This window comes from Megascapheus bottae, chromosome 32 (assembly GCF_031878675.1).
Source record: "Megascapheus bottae isolate mThoBot1 chromosome 32, mThoBot2.hap1, whole genome shotgun sequence".
Lineage (NCBI taxonomy): Eukaryota > Metazoa > Chordata > Mammalia > Rodentia > Geomyidae > Megascapheus > Megascapheus bottae.
This window is the reverse complement of record NC_143540.1, coordinates 6,069,207-6,086,855: the sequence shown is the minus strand read 5'-3', so window position 1 is coordinate 6,086,855 and position 17,649 is coordinate 6,069,207. Positions and strand designations below refer to the sequence as shown.

The 17,649-nt window shown below is 45.9% G+C and overlaps 1 protein-coding gene across 1 annotated transcript in view; it reads left to right on the top strand.

The window, feature by feature from the left end:
- Nek11 (NIMA related kinase 11) overlaps window positions 1-17,649 on the top strand; it is an 83,415-nt gene that overhangs the window by 54,631 nt on the left and 11,135 nt on the right. The window contains exons 14-15 of the mRNA XM_090323456.1: window positions 5,749-5,909; window positions 10,713-10,773. Coding sequence (XP_090179582.1) covers window positions 5,749-5,909; window positions 10,713-10,773 — 222 coding nt within the window. The remainder of the gene's footprint in view (window positions 1-5,748; window positions 5,910-10,712; window positions 10,774-17,649) is intronic.

Sequence of the window (17,649 nt, the reverse complement as noted above, 5' to 3'; positions counted from 1 at the left end):
CAGGAGGCAGAGGCCTTTGGTAGCAATTTAAATCATCTCCTGGGGACTGGGAATGTGGCTTAGTGGTAGAGTACTTGTCTAGCATGCATGAAACTCTGGTTCTGATTCCTTGGTACCACATACAAAGAAAAAAAAAACCAGAAGTGGCACTGTGGCTCATGGTAGAGTACTAGCCTTGAGCAAAAAAGAAGCTCAGGGACAGTGCCCAGGCACTGAATTCAAGCCCCCAAAAAACACAGATCATCTACCTTTGAGAAAGCTTTGACAAGAATCTGGTAGCCAGGAACAGAAAGTGATGATTCTTTTACCACCGAAGTATGGATTATTAGGCTTGCAGCCTGTCCATCACCCCAAATTCCATCAAGTCCCCCTAGGTGATGTATGCACACTGGCTGTAATGGATTGTGTTTTTGTGTATCCTTGTTCACCCATGGAGTCTCTGAATCCCCAGATGGAGTCTTTAGGAGATGCTTAGCAACTGAGAATGACTAAGACCCTAGCTTGGTCCATGCCATGAATTATTAAACCTTAGAACAGAAGAGCAACCTGAAATTATCCACTTCAGACTACATTTTGGAGGCAGCTGAGCTGTTATTATCCCTATTTTATAGCTACGTCATCTGAGGCCCAGGGAACTTAAGCCAGTTGCCCAAAGCCACAGAACTAGGTGCATTCTTCCACCAACCCCCAAACCCACACTCTGGTCCCAGCTCCCACCACACACCCCTACCCCCTCCACACACATAATCCCAGACAGAATGGATTTGCTAGCCTGGATTCATTTCTCTAATCTAGTTGAGCAAAGACAGTCATTTTGGCTTCTTTTCTCCAAAGCAGGAAAGAAAATCATTACAATTTTGCCTAAGGGAAATCATCTTGATAGGATAAAATCGCAGATGCTAGGGCTCAGGAGAGACCTGTTTCCCAAAGGGTGTGTGTGTGTGTGTGTGTGTGTGTGTGTGTGTGTGTGTGTGATCACTCAGGAAAGTGGCAGAACCTACTGTCCTATATATAACACAGGTACTGTACAGTACTTAAATTTAGCCCTCCTTACAGAAAAGGTCATGAATATGCATTTTGGCTAAGAACATCATTTCTTTTCACAGCCTCATGTGTGATGCTGTAGGCTAAGCTAATCAACATAGTTAATTTTAGCCTGAGTTTTCAGGGTTTATTTTAGAAAAGGTCAAGGTACCAACCTATTGCTTGTTCTGTGAAAGAGGAAAGCACAGAAGGAGGATAGCACAGGCATTGCTGTGCATCTCTCCCCACTAGTGTTGGAGGTTTGGTTCCACTTGGGGTTAGTGTTGTGACTGACATGGTGGATATGATGAGCACAGTGTCATGAAAGTCACTGTCCCCTGTGGGATGGGGGAAGGTCTCCAAGCTGGAAGGTGGTGCGGGCATCCCCGTGCTGCAGATTCTGTGCCAGAGAAGATAGAGAAAAAGCTTCATGGAGATAGAGACTTGATGCGACAAGACCTTTGGGTGTGGCTCTGTCCCCCCACCCCATTGAGAACTGGGAAAACTGGAATTCCCCTCCCCTGAAAGAGACTGAGGTTGCTCTTCTCTCTGTAGGCCTGGGGTCTAGTGGTGGTGGATGGTGTACTGGCTGGGGGGGGTGGCATAAAGTGACCCCCTCAAGCCTTAGCCCATTGAAACAGGCGGGTGGACTCACAGGGGCACTCTAGAAAATGTCCTCGAGATCTCATCACAGATTGATGGAGTGCTCGAAGGGGAGCTGTTGTGGCTGAATTTGTCATGTTCATGGCAGTCATTTCTTGATGTAGTCACAGGTGGCTTATGGGGTACCATTCTAGACAGGGAAGTTCTGAAAGGGGCAACCCTTGAAAGAAATGAGGTTGGAAAGTCAGAGTACTACATGAGCACATGAGGAAAAAAAAGCTCCCTGGACCCATCCCAGTGCCATCCAGTCACCCGCACCTGGTCTATTCTTTCAACGAGGGCAGCCGAATTCACTGAGGCCGACAGGTCTGGGGAAGCAGGCTGCAGGCAGATAGAAGGCCTTATTTGCCCAAGTGAAATTGCCGTACTGAGTTTAATGGGCAGTCAGGGAGTCATGGAATGGGGAGAGGCGGCATGGTTAGTGTTTTAGACAAGGTTGATTGGCCTGTGTGAGACAGCAGAGGCGGGCGGCCAGACACAGTGGCAGAATGGGGTGTCAAGATATGTGGCCCCCCCAGGCATGCTCCACTCAAAATGTTCTTTAGCAGAGAGGCGGCCACATCCCTCCAGCCCCACTGAAGATTATGGTGATTGAAAATGCTGTATTTTCTCTGTGGCTCAGGAGGGCCTCCTTGGTAATGAAATGGGGGTACAGCAGCCATTTGGCCGGGGAGAGTAACGGCCCCTCTGAGGCCTCCAGCAGAGGCCCAAGGCGTCCACACAAGGGGATGACTCATCCAGGGAAGAAATAGAGCCTGGCCCTGCGTTCCTATGACTTCCCAGAGCCACATAAGTAATCCTGAGGGCTGCCCAGAGGATGCGCTTCCATGCCCAGCCGGTGACTCACTCAAGCTGTAAGCTGGCTGCCACTTAGGATATCCCCCGGGCCCCCTGAGACAAGGGGACAACTCCTGATGGTGTGGGCGGCCCTCTGTCCATTTCAGAAGGCTTTTATGGATCCGGAGGGGGAAGGACAGCGTTTCCATCACACCAGCTGTTTGACACCAGCTATCTCCCTGGCTCTCAACGCTCCCCCTTCTCTACTCCTCCTGGCCAGGGCCAAACTCTGCTTCTTGTCTCTGGCTGAAGGGACCATAGAATTTTTCTTCCCTGACCCTTAAGAATTCTCCCATCTACTAAGGCAGCTGCAATTCTTCTACCCAAACTACCCTTTACTGAGCATCCCTGGTGTTCTGAACATTATGCACAATGGAATATTTTTGAGGACTAAACGGGGCCCAGACTAGACCTCGAGAGAGAAAAAGTCTAGGAGTGGGGGCATGACTTAAGTGATAGCGTGCCTGCCCAGCAAGCGCAAAGCCTTGAGTTCAAATTCCAACATCACACACAAAGAAGGAGGAAGAGGAGACCTATGGTTAATATGTTACAATGTTCTCAGAATGATAAGGTCTTGCGTGCGTGTGTGTGCGTGCATGTGTGTGCGCTGCTCCTGGGACTTGTTGCAAGGTTGGCACTCTTATCACTTGAGCCACAACTCTACATCTGGCTTTGTGGTGGTTTATTGGAGATGAGAGTCCCATGGACTTTTCTTGCCAAGGCTGGCTTTGAACTATGATTCCCAGATCTCAGCCTCCTGAGTATCTAGGATTACAGGCATGAGCCACCAGCAGATATTTTTAATGCCAGTGCCAGGATTTTTCCAACTGTAGGTTGAGAAATTCATTTTGTGAGTTATAGATAGTATTAAAAATTGAAGTGTTCAGAACTCCAATGTATGTAATAGGTAGTTTGGGTTTGAGTAAGTCTTGGTGCAAAACTTGTTGAAGCATGTGTGTGTGTTTGTGTGTGTGTGTGATATGCATATTAGCACATTTATATATATGAGGCAGCTATGTAAGTATTATTTCTTTCAGCAAAATATTCAGGTTTGGAAGTGAAGGAGGAGAAGGAAAGAGGAAGGAAGCAAAAAGAAAAAGGGAGAGAAGAGAGAAAATAAGAGTGAATGAAATAAGTGTATGAGAAACAGCTCAGAGAAAGTAGGAGAGAGAAAATGGATGATTGTGAAAAGAGAGTTGGGGAGAGAAAGGATGTCAAAGGAAGCCCCGGATTTATCATTCAGTTCTGAGGATGTGCCTGTGTGATGGAGAAACTCGAAATCTCTCCATGGATTTTAGCTTTTATGTACTTACTCCTCATGCTGCGATTATCTTGTCATCTGAATGAGAAGTGAACCAAGGGGGTAAAACATGACTCCTCGATGCCAGTCATCTGGCTCAGCTGGTATTTTAGAATCAGTGAGCTGAAGAGAAGCAGGCTGTGTTGCAATTTCTGAATACATCAGAGCTCTCACTATGCCTCCTCCTAAGATTGGCACCACAACAGCCGCTGTGAATATATGTAATTTTGTCATTTGTGCTGACTAATTTTGATTCTGTGTAATCTCTCATATTGTAGGAAAACATAGATTAAAAAAACAGATGTTAAAGTCTTGTCAGAGAAGTCTACATCCATGAAGTATTCTATTTTCAAACAATTCTGGAATCAATTAACTAAAACACATTTTTTATTCTAAAAATCTACTCCCTCCAGGCGGGGACAGGGAGGAGGAGATAAGAGTCCCGTGGACTTGCCTGCCCAGGCTGGCTTCGAGCCATGATCCTCAGGTCTCCACTTCCTGAATACCTAGCATTATAGGTGTGAGCCCAGCACCTGGCTAAAAAGACCACTTTTATAGATGTGGAGATTATGAAAACATTTCTTTGAAGCCTCCTTTTCCAGAAGTTTTCAGAGGTACCTATTTACTGAATCTTCATAGCATTCTGCTAGATGATTCTTATCCAGAAATCTGGAGCTTAAGAGGTTTAAGTATCGTGCCCAGATTTTTATATACAAGGTGATAAAGGTACTCAACTCCTAATCTTCCCACCCCAAATTCCATGCTTTTCCTCTCTCAGTGGAAATCAGCATCTAGAATGGGTTGAAAAGTGGTGCTTTGTGTTATGGTTTAGAGTAATTTCATTAGTCAGAGTATGGTGCTAAGTCTAAAATGCCTGCTGTTTTACTGCAGCATAATATTATTGCATAATTTCTTCCTCTCTCCATCCAAAGGTTTTCTGTTTCTGGTCCCCATTATCAAATTAGAGCTTATATTGCTGTGCTTTATGGTAATCTATTCTTTGGCTCTCTTTTGTAAGGATATGATAAGCACACCGAATCTGTGTTAGTTATTAATAATCTTGAATCAAGTAACTTGAGTTGTTGCATCAGTGTAAGTGGGTATTCATTTTTTCAAAAAATAAAAAAAACATGAAAACAATCCAGGATTGTGTGTAGGTATAAACAAGACCCACAGAAGATGAACTCCTTTTCAAAAGCCTTCTTAGGCTGTGAGAAAAGAACTGTGATGTTTTCCCAAGTTTGTCAAAATGTCATGATGACATAATATCATATCTTTTAGATCTTTGGTTTAACTACTCATAATTTCTTTTTTTTTTTTTAAATCATGTAGCCAGGAGTTTGGCCTAGTGGTAGAGTGCTTGCCTAGCATGTCCAAAGACCCAGGTTCGATTCCTTGGTACCATATATGTAGGGGAAAAGCCAGAAGTGGTGCTGTGGCTCAAGTGGTAGAGTTCTAGCCTTGAGAAAACCCGAGGACAGTGCTCAGGCTTTGAGCAAGTCCAGAACTGGCAAAAAAAATCTTGTAGAAGAATACTTCTATAATTTTTTACTGCCGCTGGTAACATCTTTGTGCTTTGTGTAATCTGGCCCTTCTACCAGTGTATCTTGTCCTTGCTTCTTTTCCTTGCTCCTAACTCCTCCTGTTTCACCTGCTTTCCAAAGGAAGAAAGTTTGCATCAAAAGTAGGTTCTTCTTGTTTCTCGGTGTTGCTCTCCTACCTTTGAAAGGTAGTCACCCACTAAAATGTCCTTTTCCTTCTCTGAATTCATTTTGCTGAATGTTTATATTTGGAGGCAAGCTAAGGTCCATCTCTGTATCCCGTGGAAGCTTTCTCAGTGAGATCAGAACAGAATACACATCTCTGGGCAAAGCACATGGGGAGCTGTGATCGCCATGATGAGAACTCTACATTCTTCATTTCAGAGATACCGGAAGACCCACGGGTCGCTGAGGAGTATTATGCTGATGGATTTGATTCCTGTTCTGAAGGGAGTGAAGAGCAGGAAGAAGAAACAGTGTTCCCAGGACCAGAGTGGAAGATCCAGGATGAGAGTCCCTCATCTGTTTATAGAACAAACCAACAGGTAGCTTCCACTCCACCACCCCTGCCCAAGCGAGAGATTTGCCCAACATTCTGACAGTACTCTCTACTAGAAAGTTCTGTAGATACCTTACAGTTCCACGTGATAAGTCTTGATTTCCAAGGGGCAGGGGTTTAGTGGTAGAGTGCTTGCCTGGCATGTAGAAGCCCTAGGTTCAATTCTTTAGTATCACATACACAGAAGAGGCTGGAAGCGGTGCTGTGGCTCAAGTGGTAGAGTACTAGCCTTGAGCAGAAGGAGCTCAGGGACAGTGCTCAGGCCCTGAGTTCAAGCTCCAGGACTGGCAAAAAAAAATTAAAAATTAAAAAATAAAAAGACTGATTTGGTTCTGGTGATGAGACCCTGAGAGCTTGGGCTCAGGATTTTCCTGGCTACATTCAGCCTTAGAGGGTCCATCCCTCCACAGAGCGCTCAGCTCACTCTGTACCCTGTGTATGCCTGTGTGATAGATCGGAATTAGCAAGACCAGGCCTGATGTGGGCAATAGGCCAGGAAACAGCCCCGCCTGTCTCTGTTGGGTGTCTGCAGGAGAGGCCAGCGAGAGGTTTGTAAGGATGAAGCAGATAACTTGGAAATGTTTGCACATATATCTCACTTTTTTTGTGGGTGAATAATCTGGTAACTCTTGTTATGCTAGACTTCCATGAGGTCCACAAGCTCTTTAACTGGAAACCATTCCGCTATAAAATTCAACCAAGGAGCACCTAAACAGACAGAAATTTAATTTGGAGAGATGATTTTTGTAGTGGAGAAAAGTTGTACTAAAAACTTATGTGTATGTGTATGCATGCATGCATGTATGTGTATGTATATACACGTTTCCCCCCCCCCACCTACCCTTCCTAAGCAATCTGTTTTGATAATACCGTGGTTTGAACTCAAGACCTCATGCCTGCTAGACAAGTGCTTTATCCTGTGCCATGCCTCTAGCCCTTTGTCTCAGTTCTTGCCTAGGCCTGCGTTTGGACTTCAGTCCCTCTGCAGGCTCCCGTCATAGCTAAGACGACAGATGCACATCATCACACCCAGCTTCCTTCTGTTGAAATGGGGTCACAAGGACTTTTCTACCCGGTGTTGGCCTGGAGCCATGATCATCTCATCCTCAGCCTCACACGTAGCCAAGATTACAGACATGAGCCACCAGTGCCATTTTTTTTTAACAGATTAAGCAATCCAGCAAAATATTCAATAAAACCAATAGGAAATGTTTTCTGAGTTTTTTGTAAGAGGAGAGAGAGGCAGGAAGAAGAGAACTAGTAGGGTCTAGGTACAAGGCCAAGCAAAGAAAGAGAAAAAGGAAAGAGAAATGATGAGAGAATTTAAGAGGCATGAGGAAGGGAACAATTAAATTATTGGCAAAAATACAAGATGCACGAGAGCTGAGACTCAGAATGCCAATATAAAACACTTTTCTCACACTATCCTCCCATTTCCCCTTAGGGGATTCTGGGAGAAAAACAACACCTCCTGCCACAAATTAAAAATGTAATTTCCATTTGGTTCTGAGGCGCTGATAGAAAGAATGAAATGAAGTATTGTGATAAGATTACAGAAACTACAATCTCGATGTATGGTTGCAAAACAGAAGATATACAAAATGCAAACTTAATTTCTGCTCAGTACATCAAATGGTAAAGCCTTATTTACTACCATTATAATTTTAAGTGTTTTTAAATAAGGCCAACACAGAAAGCCTTATGAGTAGAATATCTTATGTACGCCACCCAAGAAGCCTGTCTTTGGCATAAATGTTAGAGCATAGTAATGAAATATGATTACCTGTATAGAAGTATAGCCTTTGTCACTTGCAGATTGTGTGACTTGATATAGATTACGAACTTTCACCGCACCTCAGTTTTCTAATCTATAAAACGGGAGAATATTGGCGTAGAGAGATTTTTAAGATCAAATGAAGTGATCAATCTGAAGCATTTAGAATGATTTGTAGAATGTAATTTCTTATTTTTTTCTGTTGGTCTTGGGGCGTGAACTCTGGGCCTGGGTGCTGTCCCTGAGCTCTTTAGCTCATGGCTAGCACTCTACCACTTTGAGCTACAGCACCACTTCCAGTTTTCTGGTGGTTAATTGGGGATAAGAAGTCTCACAGACTTTTGTGCCTGGCTGGCTTTGAACCATAATCCTTAGATCCCAGCCTCCTGAGAAGCTGGGATTACAGGCGTGAGCCATGGCTCCTGGCTCTGATTTTTTTAAGCCACATATTAATAATTTTGCTGTCGTTATGAAATTATCCAGCTACTTGAAGCTTTCTTACAATAATGCCAAAACTGTGAAAATTTACAATTGCAGTATTTTTTTAAGACAAACAAACAAGCAAACCAAAACCAGTGTTTTTAGGCCTATTTAGGCCTGAGGTCAGGTGCACATGTGAGCACAGGATTGTTGCTGTCCAAGCTGTGTCAGCTGATAACTGACAGAATGTGACTGATTTTCAATGATGTCTGGGCTTCTCACATACAACCTGCAGCATTTTCTCTCTGTTGAGTAGCGCCTCTTATTCCTGTTTTCCAGATGAAGAAATTGAGTTTCTGAGTAAACAGTGGGCGCCCACGTGGCAGCTTTAAGGCAAGGTTAGGAGCCACTGTGCAAGCCCAGGGTAGTCACTCTCCAGAGGCAGCATTGTTCTTGACCCTGTTGACCTACTGTGGTCTTGGTATGATAGAAACTGGAGTGGGACTCACATTAGAGTAAATTGCACGACACACAGATAGTTGTAGCTCATTTTCCCCCCAAGCGCCACCCATGGCTGGTCTAGCTGCCTGGGGCAGGCATCCCCTTCCTCGTCACTGCTCCAACACGTGTCCCTTCTGAAGCTGCATCCCTCGAGGGTGTAGGAGAAGCCAGGACAAGTCCTCAGGGCCCCCAGGTGGTGGCTGGTGGGTGGCAATGGGTGTCATTTTCTGGATCCTTTCATGAGACGCCTGTGAGCTACCCTGCAGGACTCTGTGCTGAGATCCCAGGGGGTGAAATCCACAGCCATCTTTGCCCCTTAACTTCTTCCCTCTCCCTCGTCTTGCCTTGAGCCCCACACATGCCAGGGTCTGCTCAGGTAGCCATTCCACACATAGCTTGTGTGTGAGCGGGAATGCCTCACCATGAGGCACGAGGGGAGAGGACATGCTTGTGCGCGTGGAGCAGTGACACGGGGACAGAGAACTGGCGAGGCTGAGGTCAGGCCTGTGGCTCACCCAAGGGCACCACGATGGAGACCATCACCAGGGTCTACCACTGCAGTCACCAGAACCGCAGCTCCCATGCCCAGAACCTTCCTTTTATGCTCAGCATTTCATATTCGGGGTCAGTTTAGGTCTCTGGGAAACAGATGACAAGACAGAATTAGACATGAAAGGCAGCACCTGTGCTGACACCTTTGAGGGGAGGGGGAGGGGGAGGGGGAGAGGGAGGGGGAAGGGGGGAGAGAGGGAAGGGGGGAAAGGGAAGGGACAGGGAAAGGGTCTCCTATCAGGCTAGGCAAGCTTTTTTTTTTTTTTTTTTTTCCCAGAACTGTACTTGAGCCCCAGGCTTTTCACCTTTTTTGAACCTTCCACCTCATCCCAAAAGCCCTTGCACACAACAAACAAACAGAAACCAGAAAATACATCCTACTGTTTTGTTACTCAATTACAGAGAAATGGTCGGTTTTATTTTCTAAATCTTCATTCCCCTGGAAAGGAGACTGAGTCGTTTTGTGTGGTGGGCAAGCTAGGAGGAAGGGAGCGTGGCATAGTGTTGGGGTGTAATCTGCTGATCGGGAGGCACACAGGGGTGCATGTCGTCCTGGGGGCACAGAGGCCAGGACCCTCGCATGCCTCTTCCTGTTTTATTCTCACAGTACTTGGGGAGGGCTCTATCCTATTTTGCCAAGTAAGAAACTGAAGCTGAGAGAATAATTAATTTGACCCAGGTCACCCAATCCAGTGACGGCTGGTACTCAAGCCAGCCAAATACACCATGTCAGCTGTTAGACATCCGTGGCAAGTGTAGAGCTCGGCGTAGGCAAGAATAAGAAAACGGACATTCAGGATGTAAAAGACATCTCTGAAATGTGGGAGAGTAGACCGTCAGCTGATCATTTTCTATATCGCATCACAATACAGAGCCATGGTTTCTGATTGTTCTGTGGGAGTAAAATAAAAAGAAACCCAGAACAATTGGAGTTGTAAGTAGTCTGCATTAAATAAGTATATCCACATATATGTGCATATATGTGTATGATATAGTAATATGTGATATATAGTAATAGATGCAGTAACAATGCGACATATGTCATGTTTGTATAATAGGTGACATGTCCTATTTATATAATACATGACATATATGTAGAGATATGTATGGATACAGGCTTTTTTTTAAATGAGACCTTATTATAAAACAATTTTGCTTGCCAGGCACCAGTGGCTTATGCCTGTAATCCTAGTTACTCAGGAGGCTGAGATCTGAGGATCATGGTTTCCCAGATAGGAAACTCCATGAGATAATTACCTCCAATTAACCACCTGAAAAAAGCACTGCCAGAAGCAGGGCTGTGGCTCAAGTGGTAGAGTGCCAGCTTTGAGCAAAAAAGCCCAGGGACAGTGTCCAAGCCCTGAGTTCAAGCCCCGAGTTCAAGCCCCTGGTCCAGCACGCACATAGACACACACACATCTTACACAAATAATTATAAAACCAGAAGTTTTTGTGTATCTCATGTTGTGTACCTATAACATGAAGAACTTCCCCCCCCACACACAAATAGAGATAGTAACTGTTCCTCTGCCGTCTCAACAGGACAGTGATACTGAAGTGCTGGTCAGGTGTTTGGAAAATGTCTTGAAGTGCTCCTCGCTAGGTGAGTATAATCTGTCTGATTCCAGATTCCTATTACTGATTCCTGATTGGAACACCCAAGAAGTGGGAAGCTTGGAGGGAGTCTTAGAGACATTTTACCCAGCCCCCATACCCCACTTTTACAGATGATGAAATTGAGGCCATTTTAAAGGTCCAGTGAATGTCTGGCTCATCATCATCGTTGTCGTCGTCACTATTATCATTATTATAACAAGTGGTTTTTACTTATAAGGATGGAGTCTGCTGGTCTCTCGGGGTCCTCTGGTGGCCTGGGCTGTATGAGAACAGATTTGCCGTCCCTAGGGGACTGGGAATCTCCCACCCACCTTGTCCTGTGGCAGCAAATTGCACTCAGGCTGAAAGGAGCCGTCACTCTGAAGGTCAGGCAGTCATTGAAAGAGATTTGCTCTGAAAAAACAAAGCTGAGTTTCTCCTAACATTGTCAGCCTCGATAAATGGGATTGTGGTGCTTCAAGGGTAAAGCCCTATTACTTAGCTCCTTCTTCTTCTTTTTAATCCAAATAGCTTGATAACTTCTCCTGCTAGACAAATACATTTGCACACAGAGTTCTTAAAACTCCTGAGATGGAAGAGGCTGAGTTTTCCTTTTTCTCTTCCAAATTTGATTGTGAGTTTTTAATATCAGGAATTTTAGTCCTCTTGTCAAAATCTTACCTGTGCAAAAGGAATTGGGGGTGGACCATGGAGTTTTTCAAGAGGGAAAACACACGCCACATATACCATCTTAGCTAGAGCTATGCAGCCTGGATAGTCCTTTTGTAGCTTATTTCCACTGTGAAAAGGCACACAGTCTCTTCTTTTTCTCTCCTGCTCATCACCTGTCATTTGGTCAATGGTGGACCAGTGACATGTATGAAGTGCATCTGAGTTCTAAGGATGGTTGAAAAGACTAAGGCCTTTCTCTGACCACACTCCTTCCCCTGGCTGCATCTCAGATTAGATCAGTAATTTTTCCAGTGGGCTTCTCAGGAACATCAGGACTAGACAAAGAGAAATAGACTGAGCAACGCAATATCAGAGCTGGGAGACACTGCCAGACCCCACTCAGGAAAGGCTTCAGACTGGAGCAGGACAAACTCATGAGATCTCTAGCACATAGAATGGCATGAAGTCTTTTTCTTCCCCATCACCTGATGAATGACTGGAAGACGTAGAGTTGCCAGCGGTAAGGAAGAAAATGTGTTCTCTAGAAAGGATGGAGCAGGCTGAATGCTCAGAGGCATGAAAAATGCAGTTCACTCATGGACAAAGTCTGGTTGCTACTGGGATGGAAGTGGTGAAGAGAGGCCTGGCCAGCCTGGTGTCCAGGGCCAAGGCCTGGAGTGTGGCCTGGAACACTCTCCTGTGCCAGGTAGGGAGTTTGAACCTTGCCTTGGGGTCAGGATCTTCTTAGCCTTCAACAAGTAAGGATGGTGCTTTTGGTGATGAAGATCTTTGTGATGAAGATGGAGAACCATCTTAGGATGTCACTGTAGTAACTGTGCAGGCCCATGACAACTCAAAGACAGAAGCCACTGTCTTTCCTTTCATCCAGCTTGTTAGAAAGAGAAATGTCACCTCCATTTTTCCTACAAACCCCATCGTGAGTCCAGTTTAACCCTCTTCAGTGTTTGGTAAATTAGCTTACTTCTAGGTCAAAGACAGCAAGGCGTAGTACATGTGTCTGGTGAGCTGTATTTATACAAGTAGGCTGGATACTGGACAGAAGTAATTAGAATTTTGTGGATTCTCCAAAACCTGTCCAGTGTGTCAGTATGTTTGATGAGTCCAGGCTTCTTGGAAAAGCTCCACCCCTCTGTGTGTCCATTATGTTCAGTAATGACCCATAATTACTGATGAGACCATTTATAGAGACCAGAGAAGGCACTGGGGCTTTTGAATCTCTTAAAGCCTTCCTTTGTTTAAACTCATGAAACCCTAAGCCACTGAGCAGAGATGTCCGACAGCCACTTAACCTTGCATGAATGTATTTTTCCCCTTGACAGAAAAGAACTTCTTGTAACAAATTGGGGTGGCTTCGGCATAATGTTTTGTAGTTTGGTGACCCACTGTTGAGCCCCCAGAGAAGGAGGAATCATAAGCCACTTGGATTATTTTGATCTGCTATCGTGTTTATGCTTTATAGAAATGTATATTCCTGTAACCCCTTACAACAATGTAAGTTCCCATCACTTTTTTAAAATTTGAAACAATGGGACCGGTGGAGGTGATTTACAGAAAACCTGCCTTGTGTCTGCTGCCGTGCCATACACTGTCATTTACGGAGAGGCAGTGATGGGGAGCCGGCAAGGAGAAGACTGATAATGGCAGCCATCTCTTCCTAAGCTATGGTTAGGAGAGAATGTGTGGACCTGCGGTAATGAGGAGCCTTGTCCCCAGGCTAGAACTCCAACACGCTGGAGACAGCATGTGGAGCGAGAGAGGGCCCTGGCGCTGTCTTCTGCACACGTCTGCTTCTTGGCCTTCACAGAAGCTAAGCGGTGGACAGCACAAGGTAACATTTTTAATCTGCTGACTGTAGAGGGAGCCCGTGCTTCGCGCTTCTGCAGTGGTCAGCCAAAATAGAGGACCCTCACAGTGGAAGCTGGTAGCTGCTAGTGGGCTACATAGAATGTCTGCCTGCAGACCCCAACGCTCGGCCCCTGGGTCTCCTGGCTCAGTGCTCACCAGAGATGAACTGCGAATCATTTTAGCTTAGGAGAGGTCATAGGAGCTCAGAAGGTGTGTGAGATCCATCCAGGCCCTGGAAGTAGCTCAGATGCATGCCTGTGTCATGTGACTGCGTTGCCGGGTGGTGTGACTACCCACCCCTTGCCTGGGTAGGGGAGTGAACAGTTTAACCTGGCCCCGTGGACATCTCAGACGGCCCATTCTAAAAAGAGAACATGGGGCTGGGTTGTTTTTTGTTTGTTTGTTTGTTTTCTGGCCACATTTAGTCACCAGACCAATTATTTCTTCAGGCTACTTTGATTCCATCAAGGAAATAATTTTTTAAGATATGAAGTTACTTAAAAGTACTATTAAGTTTCTGTGAAAAGTTAGGAAAACAGTGGATAAGGCTGCTTTCACCTCCATATCACTGAAGTGTGTAGTGACTCTCTCTCTCTCTCTCTGTCTCCCTCTCCCTCTCCCTCTCCCCCCCTCCCTCCCTCCCTCCCCCCCTCTCTCTCCCTTCCTCCCTCCCTCCCTCCCTCTCTCTCTCTCTCTCTCTCTCTCTCTCTCTGTCTCTCTCTCTCTCTCTCAAGGCTGGAGCTCTACCACATAAGCCCACAGGGGCACTTCCGGCTCTTTCTGTGTATGTGGTATGGAGGAATCAAACCTGGGCCTTCATGCATGCTAGGCGAGCACTCTACCGCTGAGTCGCCCCGTATAGTGACTGTCTTCTGAGTCAGGATGGTCCCTCGGGTACACAAGGAGTGCAGACAGTTTGCGTTTTCAAAGAACTTGTAGGAACTTGTATACCACATCTCTAGAACCCAGGTGGAATGAGGGTGAACCTTGCCATCCCGAGTGGACAGGCCCCCCATACCCCGTGTTCCTGTCCGTCCTGCTGGGGGATGTTGGATGATGCTGGTCCTGGGGCCACCAGCAAAACCTTCAGAGAGTGCTTGTTTGGGATACATTTACATCAGTGGAACCAAGTTTTTGGCAAAAGTGCCTCACATTTGAATTTTAAGATGCATGGACCCCATTGAAGAAAGTGTCATTTATGACCTAGAAAAGGACTTTGTTTCAGCGTTTCAGTTATACTAACCTGAAAGAATAAAATATTTGGGCCCAGCAAATATATGTCTAGGAGAGTAGCTTAAAGAAAGTCATGTGTGAAGGCAAATGTGCAAGGGTGCTTGGGGCCAGTGGCCCTCTCTGGACATCACCTTTATAATAACAATGGGTTTTCAAACTTAGGATCTCTCTTTCTCTCTCTCTCTCTCTCTCTCTCTCTCTCTCTCTCTCTCTCTCTCTCTCTCTCTCTCTCTCTCTCTCTCTCTGTCACACACACACACTCACACACACACACACACACACACACACACACACAAACATACTTAGGCACAACTTGAGAAGACCAACCTGTTAATGAATCATTTTTTTCTAAGTGGCAAACCCTTGTCTTAGATAACTTAGGGTGCCTTATGTGATTCTTTTCAACTACAGCAGAGGGAAGAATACATATGCTTAAATATTTTAGTCTAGAAACCAGTAGGAAAGAATAGATATGCTTAAGTATTTTAGTCTAGAAACCAGCATAACGTGATGCTACAGATCAGCAGGTTTTGTTTTTAAAGCTAAGATCCGCCACCTTGACAGACTAGAATTACTGAAATTCCCCAGGTGCCAGCTTCTGCCTCCACAGGGAGACGACGGACGACAGAAGATCTTGCTTCCACATCTGTCTGCCTCACCTGCACCCACACTTCATTGCCACCTGTCGGTTCAAAGCCAGACACTTCTTCTTTCCTTTTTACTGACAGATGCTATTCTTAGAGGCCTCTTCTGTTATGTTCAAAAGGAAATGAAAAAAAAAAAAAGCTTCAACCCTGCCAGCCCCTTCCCCCCCAACTATTGTGCTTTAATCTTTTATAAGATCCAGTTGACTATGTGTAGTGGGAAAGTCATGTAGTAAAAATAGACTGCTTGTCACTTCCTGTCTTCCCACATGGGAAGATAGAGGAGTTTACTCATCTGCTCTTTGTTGCTGAGTAGATGGCTCTGTACAGACACCCTAGGGGTGAGGCAGGCAGTGCCAGCTTGCCTGGGGCCTTTACCAACATGGGGCCATTTTAATACAGCCACAACTACATTCCTTATGTGACAACTTTGTCCTCATGTGTCCTGTGCCAAAATAAATAATATAATAATAATAATAAGGAATGGAGTGGAATGCCATTGGACAGTTGAGCAGGAAAGCTGTGTATGCAGGAGCGCCCTTGGGCTTGGCCCCTAGGAGTGGAAGGGGAAAGAGGCAGGGAGAAGCTGAGCAAAAATTGGAGCTTGCCAAGCTTTGGCCAAATCAGTGGGGAGCTCCAGGTAGCCCCTGGGCAGACAGTCCCTAAAGGAACAAGGCTAGAGGAGGTCCCTCCTCGAAGGGGGGAGGGAGGCTGAACAGTGCATTTCCCTTCCCTGGGTACTGGGGCCCTGCAGAGAAGATGGGGAACAGCCCACTTTGCAGGTTGTAGGCAGCTCTGGTGCCCGCTCTGCTGTGCACTGGCAGCTGAGGTGGAGCTCAAGGGAAAAGCTTCACAAAGGTTTAGTCAGCTGTCTGCCCAGCACAACAGAATCGCTTTCACAGGGCCCTGCTGACTCACGGCCCTTTTCCCAACAAGCAGCCGGGTTGGAATCTGGAGAGGCAGAGAAATGAGAAGAGCAGATGTAAGATTTTTCCCCACATTTCAACCTTTGGGAGGACATGCTACCTTTGCAGACATGCTACTTCTGTGGGGCATTAGACAGGCAGATGGCTTGTTTGGGGTCAGTTAATGACAATTCTAGTCCTAGGCAAGTCACACAGACTCTCTCGGCCCCAGTCTCCACCAGCTGTAAAATGGAAGCTTTCTCTGGTGGCCAAATCACAGTCAATCTCCAGCCTCGAGGCTAGGGTCAGTAAACTACAGCCTGCCTGGTAAAGGACGTTTCCCTCCCACCTGGCTATGCTCGTCCCTTGACCGAGTGCAGGAGACTGTTTTCAGCCTGTCATTTGTGATGGGGGCAATTGCAGTAGAGACTGAATGGCAGGCCCAGTCTGAATGATTGACCAGCCAGTTCTTGATGATCCTAAGTAGATCTTCCCATCATGTCTCATTCCAAGGAGTAGGAGGAGAAACACGGCCACCAAGACTCTTTTTTGCAGTTATTTGCTGCCTGTCTTCCAGGCACCTGCGTCCTCCCAAAGGCCCTGAGAAGGCGAGATCTGGTGCCGGGTTCAAAGAGGTGGAGGTGGGAAGCCGTCCACAGGGATAGGGCAGGGCATGGAGGGCAGGACTTCTGAGGAAGCACCTCCCAGGCCTGCGGAGATTTCTCCCCAAGTGCTTCCCCTGCCTCAGGCCCTAGCAGCAGCTGTTTTTACTCCCAGGGCAGGATGCTTATTTAGCACAGAGTGCAAAAGGCACCAGGCTTTCAGACAGTGTGGTAGGGCCATAGGGCCGCAGTCTCAGGCTTTCACTTTAGGACCAAAGTCATTTGCCCAGAAACTTTAAAAGGTCATTCCAGAAGGAACTTTTAGAAGAAATGAGAAGATTCTCTCCCTCCCTCCCCCCTCCCCCCCTTCTTCTCCCCCCCCCCCACCGATTCTCTGCTGCTAAAATGTCAGAATCATCAAGCTGTCACTCCTAGGAAAAACAGCTCTGTTGGTGAAAGATCACAGAAGTGGGAAGAATCCTGACAATATTATTACAGGCTGAGCTTTGCCTCCTTGAGAAGCACACAACTTCGAGTTGCTTAATGTCTCTACTCTAGTCTGCCTTCATCTCATTGTCAAAGCATCTCCACGGGGTACTGTCAAGTGTTAAAATCTACAGCCTTGGGTATTTTCACAGGGGGGAAAAGAGACTGGGGTTATATAATGCTTGTGACATTTGTCCTTAGACCTTGCTATTTGCTGCTTAATATTTGTTTCCTCTAATTGCGTGTTGCTTTGGTTAGTATGCATACCCTTCTCCCTCATCAACCCTGTTCCAGACCTGTGTTTAATGCCAGTTCTTTGAATGTTAGAAGTGAAGAAAAGCTGTCATCTTAATGAAACCAGTTAAATATAAAATTAGGAAAGTGAGCTGGGTGCTGATGGCACACGCCTGTAATCCAAGCTACTTAGGACGCTGAGAGCTGAGAAGCATAATTCAAAGCCAGCCCCTGTATCAAA